Genomic DNA, 8,043 nt, shown 5'->3' with positions numbered 1-8,043 from the left:
AGCTGCCTGGCTGCCGGCCGCCATCTTGGCTGTCAGTTAATTTGCATATCTCCCTGATTAGCCAATGGGAAGGGTAGCGGTCGTATGCCAATTACCATGTTTCTCTTTTATTAGTGTAGATTAATTTTTAAAAGTCCTCTTCTGGAGATACATATTGATGTATTTTTGGGGTGAAATGATATGATGTCAGGGATTTCCTTGACAATACTCCAGGAATTCATGTATTACAAAGTTAAGAAGTTAAAAAAGTAAAAAGAATGAAAAGTCTGACTTTGGTTTCAATTTTTATTTAATTCTTAATTTATTAGCAACCTTTCAGTGCACAGGATGACACCCAACCAACTGAACCACACTGGCCAGGGCTGGTTTCAACTTTAGGTTGAACTTTTTGTTTAACTCCCGATTTGAAATATTCTCACTTACTGTCTAAGGCAGATGCTGTTTGTTAACCAACCCACAAGACATTTCCAACTCCTTCTCCCTGTTATTTCCACTATAGAGGTTACAAAAGCTCTTTTCAAACCTTCCTTGAAGTAGCCAAATATTAAGGGTTTGACCAATGAGACATCAGCAGAAGTTTGCTAGAGCTCCTCAGCAGACTTGATGTTTTCCTGATAAAAGATGTGATTTAGTACTGCTTTCCCCCCCTTCTTTTCTGCCTTCAACCTGGATGTAATATCTGGAGCTGTAGCAACCATCTTGCAACCATGAGACAATAGTCATGAGGGAAAGGCCAAGGGAATTGGAGACACTTGCCCTCACATCATCAAGTTGCTGAACCAACCCTGGCAGCCACCTATCTCCTAATTAAAAAAAAAAAAATTGAAATAAACACCATTGATAATTCCTTCTTGGGTTTTTTTTCCTGTTACTTATAGCAGGACACATCCCAACTGTTAATATTGGTAAATACAAAGTCATAGCATGAGTCCTATTTTGCTTCTAGAAAATTGGCACACATTCTATAACCTTCAGTCTTTCATATATGGATATGCATTTTAGAGACTGATTTAAATGCTTATCCATGCTATGATAATTTAATTTAATTCTTCTCAAGGTTTGCAAATGTTGCAGTTTATGGGAAAGTCTTGGATTGTGTATTTTTTTCTCTCTGAGCTAGACTTCAGTTTGAGCCTGCTCTCTTTATCCCTTCGACCCACTCCCACTGCATTTATTAAAAGTTTTGTTTCAACTTCACAGATTCTATTCCTGTGACACAATTTACAGAAAGAAGAGGCAGCTCACACACAGAATTTACCAACAAAACTTTTATTTCAAGCTAGTTTTCCTGGTACACTGCCATCAAAGTCTCCAGCCAGCCCTCTTGAACTCCGTCATCCCTGGAGCTTTTTCCTCAGCAGCTGGACTTCTGACTTCAGGGAGATATTTCCGCTGTCGAAAAGAAAGTTTCAAGAAGATCTAAGTTGGAATATTGAAGTAAAATAGTTACATATTTTTAAGGAAAAACTAGAAAGTTTATATGTCTTAAGAAAATCCTTAAAAGAATTACCATTGTTTGTGCAACAAGACAGCTTAGCCATGAAATTGGAAGCAACATTGCTGTCACTCTTCCATGTGGACAGAAATCCTATAGAATGAGCCAGGTTTGGCTTTATGTTAATTGAAATGTTTCCCCAAGAAACAATGCTATAAATGGGGATTTAGATCTTGGACACCACACCCAAGTCTCTTTTACTAGGAATGAGTATGATTAATTATAGGAATAAGTAATGATTATTATACTTGTATTAGTAATATATCATTAATGGTGTTGATATGATGCTGTAGGTAAAATTATATTTTAGGCTAGTAAGTTTGTGGTTTTGTGAGAAATGTGGTCCTTATACTCAGAAAAGATTTTTGAGGCACTGTCCTCCTGCACCTCCTCCCACTTCAGCTGCTCTGTGCCTTCAGTCCCACAAGGTGCCCACAGGGAAAACATCCACAGAACTCGAGAGCTGCACAACATACTTAGAATAGGATATGATATATATCTATAATAATAAAAGCATAATATGCAAATCGACCAAACAGCCAAACAGCAGAACGACTGTCCGGATGACCACGCTATGACACCCACTGGTGCCAGGCCAGCCAAGGTGGGTGCAATGCTATTGGTGGGGGGGCCGCCATCGCCCCATGATTGCCCTGCAGAGGGAGGCCCAGGCCACTGACTGGCAGGCTGTGGTGGGTGGGCAGGGCCTCCCTCTGCGGGGTGATCAATCGTAGGGTTCCCAGACTGTGAGAGGGTACAGGCTGGGCTGAGGGACCCCCCCTCCCAGTGCACAAATTTCATGCACTGGGCCTCTAGTATTTAATAGTTTTCCTGATTTTAAAAGTAATTTAAATGTTAAGGTAACCTTGAAAGAAATGGAAAAGTACAATAAGAAAACAAACCTCCCTCATAATTTTACCATTTAGAGTCACCATTAATATTTCAGTAATTTCTATTCAGTCTTACATATATACTAGAGGCCCGGTGCACAAAATACATGCACGGGGGGTGGGTCCCTTAGCTTGGCCTGCACCCTCTCCAATCCAGGACTCCTCAGGGGATGTCAGACTGCAGTCGAACATCCCTCTCACAATCTGGGACCTCTGGCTCCTAACGCCTGCCTCCCTGTCTCATTGCCCCTAACCGCCTCTGCCTGCCAGCCTGATGCCCCTAACTGCTCCCCTGCCAGCCTGATCACCCCCTAACTGCCCTTCCCTGCCAGCCTGATCACCCCCTAACTGCCCTTCCCTGCCGGCCTGATTGCCCCCTAACTGCCCTCCCCTGCCAGCCTGATCGCCCCTAACTGCCTTCCCCTGCCAGTCTGATTGCCCCCTAACTGCCCTCCCCTGCCGGCCTGATCGTCCCTAACCGCCTCTGCCTTGGCCCCCACCACGGTGGCTTTGTCCAGAAGATGTCTAATTAGCATATTACCCTTTTATTAGTATAGATGACATATAATATATGTAATATATAGAGAGAATTTGAATAATATTTCAAATACTATTTTGTAGACTTTTTATCACTCAATATTATATTGTAAGCATTTTTCCATTAAAATTTAAGACATTTTTTATGTTAGATAGCACTTTAGACGATAAGTGTAGCAAAACTTAGTGTAGATGATTTGCTTGTTTTCAGTTTTCCATTAGCATGAAATAACATGGCAATAAATGTTTTTTTGGCATGGTTGATAATTTTCTGAGATCAACTGCCTGGTCAAATTATTAAAATTATTTTGTCCAAATATTAGAATTATTGTATCAAAACACCAAAAGATAATGACTTTCATGGAGAGCCTAAGTAGCTAAGAAACTGATGAAAATCACAGTAACAAAGGTACTATTTTCATACTGATGTTGCTAATAAAATGGAGAAAAAGATAGGAATGAGAGGAAATAAAATGTCGCTTGAATATGAAAAAAAATTAGAATCATTATTTTATATTTCTTGAGAGCTGTGGAAACATTGTATACTTCCCCCAAATTATATGCAATATATACAGTTATTGATTGGAAAATTGAAAAATGAAATCTTTGCCAAACTGATAGCTTCCTCATTCAAAAAGGTATCTTATGGTTGTTTAAATCTTATTTTTAAATGATTTGATTATTAGGAAGGTTAAACATTTTTATAAGTTCAATTGTCATTTGTATTTCCTGTTCTATGAATTGTCCTCATGCATTTATTATATGAATCTGGAAATTACATTTATCAGAGTGTCTTTTATTAGATCAGGAATATTTACATAAATTTGATTAAAAATAAAACCAGAGTTTCTTGGTCATCTCAAAACAATAATTTTTGAATGGAAGCGTGGTGTGTCACATCACATACATGGTCAGTGGATCAGATATCTTTATGTAAACATTAAGTTTATTTAAATATGATCACTTCCAATTAATTTAGCTTACCTTTTTATTTCATTACAGTGTAAGTGCTTTCCATTCCACCATCAATGTGACTACTAACATGGCAATGAAATAACCAGGTTCCAACATCTCTTGTATACATTTTTACAGTTTTATAGACCCCAGGAGGAAGGTCATAAACGTCAGAGCGATACAGTCCAGAATCCTCAACAAGGAGACAAAACATCATTAAATAGCTTATAAAAGGTATCAGTCAGCCATTTACACATTATACCATTTGCTGTGACTCCCCACTTCTAATAGACTTTGTTAAATGACAATTGGAAAGCACTATGTGCTGCTGCATGTCTCCTCTGAGTACAGCTGAGGGTTTGGAGGAGGAGCAGGTCCCAGAAAATTTCAGTGATAGGCCATAGGGACAGCACCTCACTCTAAAAGGGTTTCTGTGTCAGTGTTGGTGTTAGATGTCTTGTCAGCATCTCCTACAGAAGAATGCTCTAGATTTCAGAAAACATCTGGTTTCACAAATCACAAAGGTTTTAACTGAAATGTTCCTAACTAGGGATATAATCAGAAAAACTCATGGTTATGGGACAGAAAGGAACTCACCTGGCTCCTGCAGCTCCATCTGCCTTCTAGGGATTGGGGCTGAGGGCTGAGGGCCTGTATGGTGAATTTCTCTTCCCAATAGAGAATTGGATATTTAAGAGACCACAAAGTATGTAGGCTACTTTGATTTTGAAAGATGAAGCTCAAGGTCCTGGCCCAAATGGATTAGAAAGAGAATTTAAGAGGGAGATGAGTTGTTCTCCATAATAAAATAGCAGGCATGTGGAAGATGAGGGATGTATTGGAGAGAGTAGCTCAAGATAAGGTCCAGAATAATTTGGAGAGAGAAGAGATGTCAAGAGAGTCTGGAGGGGAAGAATGCAGGAAAGAAGTCCTGAGAAGGAAGGACAGTGAAAAGCAGGAGAGGCAGAAGCTCTCAGTGATGCATGGTGAAGGGGTAATTGAAGATATGGGGCGTCTAATATCAAATAAGCGCTTGCCATTACTGTGTAGTATTGAAAAAAAAATAAAGCCTTTATTTACCCTCAAATTTTCACTAAAAGTCTGTGACCCACAATGGCCTTGATTTTGTGGTTGCTTAGGAGAATCAGAATCAAGGAGAGATGAGAAAATAGCAGCCACAGGAGGTGAGAGGTAAGGGAGATGAACAGAAGCAGGAAATGAGAGCTGGAGGTGACTAGAAGAAATTTAGGCTCTCAAGACTCATGGAGACATTGGAAGGTACAGAGGAGGAAGGTGGAGCCATTCCCCATTGGATGCAAAGTACAAGCTTGAGTCATTGCTATTGAGGAAGATCAGTTTTGCTAAGGTGACAGTAATATTGATACATTTTAAGATGTAGAGCACAATATGAAATAATTTTAACTAAGAATTGACAATTGTCCAAGGATATATGTACCTGGAGCCCTGGCACCGAGAGCAACTGTAGCCTTAGCAAACTGGAGACGACTAGCTGGCTTGTGCCAAGACCAGGTTAGTAACCCCGGAGGGCTGCTCTTTGCCCCCCAGGAGTTCCAGGGAGTAAAGCCCAGCAGCTGTATCAATGCTGGACTAATTAAATTCCACCTCCAGAGAAGGAGAATACTACTTGTGATCATCTGTGAGGAGTTCAGTGCAAGTGGCTAGAGTGGAGAGGTGGTGGACTAGGCTCTGTGGTATAAATAGGATCATTCTTAAGAAAGGCAGTTTTGTGAAGTGGTTAAGAGTGAGAGGTTCTGGCATGAGATCCAGGAGTTCAAATCCTACTTCTACCACTTCCTGTTTGTAGGAAAGTTCTTTATCTTGTTAATCCTTTATTTTATTCCCCTATCTCATAGGGAAGTTGTTAGGGTCAATAAGAAATCCATGGAAAATATTAAGCATAGCATCTGGCACATAGGCAGTACTAAATAAAGATTAGCTATAATTATCATTATAGAAATGTTATTATAAATTCCACTTAATCTGACCCCTGTTAATATAATCACTTATATAGTTGTGGCCCTTGAAGGGTAACTCTTTGATTTCGTTTCATTTCCACACAACACTTGGCATAGCTCTAAAAACTTCAGAGGCATTTGCTGAGTTGAGCTGATCTGAACTGAACATCAAATATACTGTAGAGAACTTAGCCAAATTTTAAATAGCTTTTTTGTTCTAATTTTTAAAGTCCAACACAATTATGAAATTAATAACAATCCTAATATCTAGGCTTTTCCTTAAAATATATGGGAAGCATAGGTGCAAGTATAGAAAGGTCATGATTGTTGGACCTGGGTGATGGGAAAAGGGGTGTATTATATTATTCTATCTATTTATTATATAAAATTCCCTACAATAAAAATGTTTTTAAGCCCCCAAATAGTTTAAAAGGAATAAATGTGTTAAAGGATAGGAAAGAAAGCAACACACCAGTAAAACTTTGTGTAAATTAAGTCATATACTCATTTAATTCATTTCTATGATAGGCCCTGAGCATTAAAGAAGCTATGAGCATAGCACATCTAGAATTCAGAAAGCTTTATGTGAAACTTCTATCAGTGTGGAAAAGATGGACTGCATTATGCCAAATGCTTAAATTAAATGTTGGAGGTGTGTAATACATAAAATGTAATTGGTCCTCAATTTTACAATGATCTAAAGGTAATATGCAAATTAACTGTGACTGCACGACAAAGATGGCGGCGCCCATAACCACAAAGATGGCAGTGCCGGCCGAAACCATGGAGCCGGTGGACACACAAGCCCACAGGGTGGTCCGGACCCCAGCCCCAACCCCGCACATCCACAGTGCTGGGCTGCTGGGGCCAGAGCGAGTGGAGACACAAACCCGCAGAAGATGGCCCTGATTGGGCCGGTAGCTATGACGCCCACTGTAGCCAGCAAACTGGCCAATCAGGGGTTGGGGCCAGTGGCCAACCTCGAAGCCCCTCCCACCTGCTGGCCTGCCCCAGATCGGACTTTCCCATCAATCAAGAGCAGGGTGCACAGAGACTGGACCCTTCCTGGCAGCCCCGAGTTCATGGGGTTGAGAATTCTGATGGCCCTGGCCAGAGAGTAGAGGCACCTGAGGGGCAGGGACAGGGACCACAGGCCTCCAGGGAGCACTGCAGAGTTGGCAAGGAGAAGAGAGGGCCTGCGAAGGGGGAGGAGGTGAAGCCAGCAGACATCAGCCCAGAATCCAGCCCTTCCCCTCCGGAGGCAGCAGGACCTAAACCCAGAACCCCAGCCCCAATATGAAGAGCCCTAGGGAGGCTTCAGGAAGCTCTACGCAAAGCTGCGTGTTGAGAACTAGAGACTTCCTGAGGCCCTGACATAGACCACACTGCAGCTGGTGCAACTCAAGTGGAGCTGGAGCACACCACGTACAGGCAGGAGCACTTTGCAGAGAGGCAGTCCCTCCTGGAGCTGGAGAAATTTGAGCACAGGACCCTGGAGTGCAAGGCTGGAAGAGGAGCTGAAGGGCCTGTCCAACCTCAGGGCTGACAACCAGCGCCTCAAGGAGAAGAATGCGGCCCTGATCCACGTCATCAGCAAACTGTGCAAGTGACCCTGGAGGACTTGCTCCTGCACCCGCATTTATACAACTGCTTCTGTCACACGCACCCCTTCCCTTATGTGAACACAAGTGACAGGGATGCCTGGGAGTCTCTGAGAAGCCATAATCTCCCCTTTGGACCTCCAGGCTGGGAGGGGAGGACAGAGCCTCCAGGAGCCAAGGGGCCATCTGAGGCCATGGAGACAGGAGGCTGAGCCAGGTAGGGGGACCAGGGCTGCAGGCAGGACCAGGAAGGAACTGAGGACCAGGAAATGCCAGGACCAGTAGCCAGGACCAGAGTGGCCACCCAGAGGTCCCCTCTCACGTGTGCTGCCACCAGTCACCCCTCCAGCCCCTGAGCAGGGATCCGAGAATGTGCCAAGCATCCCGCCGGCCGGGGCCAGGTGGGCCTGTATATAGGGTCCGTGTGCAATAGGGAGGGACATCTTCTATTTTTTGCTGCCCCCTCCCCAATGCTGTCCTGGGCAGGGGGAGAAGGTATTTTTGAGACATAATACAGGCACCACAAATAAAAGTCGTAAAGTTGCCAAAAAAAAGAAGAGTGGCCTGGCCGGCCAAACTCCCTCTCCCTC

At 42.7% G+C, this 8,043-nt stretch overlaps 1 protein-coding gene across 3 annotated transcripts in view; it reads right to left on the bottom strand.

Moving 5' to 3' along the window:
- Positions 1 to 1,253: 1,253 nt before the first annotated feature.
- The window catches only part of LOC102242532 (ceruloplasmin-like), a 46,305-nt gene continuing 39,515 nt past the window's right edge, over positions 1,254 to 8,043 (bottom strand). For 2 of the 3 annotated variants that reach the window (XM_005863479.2, XM_014537449.1), the window contains 2 exons: positions 3,907 to 4,069; positions 1,254 to 1,392 (listed from right to left, as the gene is read on the bottom strand). In XM_005863479.2, the coding sequence (XP_005863541.1) occupies positions 3,911 to 4,069 (159 nt within the window). In that variant the 3' untranslated portion in view covers positions 1,254 to 1,392; positions 3,907 to 3,910. Of the gene's footprint in view, positions 1,420 to 3,906; positions 4,070 to 8,043 lie in introns of all 3 variants that reach the window. The other variant, XM_014537448.1, reaches the window with a different exon arrangement.

This window comes from Myotis brandtii, unplaced genomic scaffold, assembly GCF_000412655.1.
Source record: "Myotis brandtii unplaced genomic scaffold, ASM41265v1 scaffold179, whole genome shotgun sequence".
In the NCBI taxonomy this organism is placed as follows: Eukaryota; Metazoa; Chordata; class Mammalia; order Chiroptera; family Vespertilionidae; genus Myotis; species Myotis brandtii.
The sequence above is the reverse complement of the archived record's forward strand: the minus strand, read 5'-3'. Positions and strand labels throughout refer to the sequence as shown.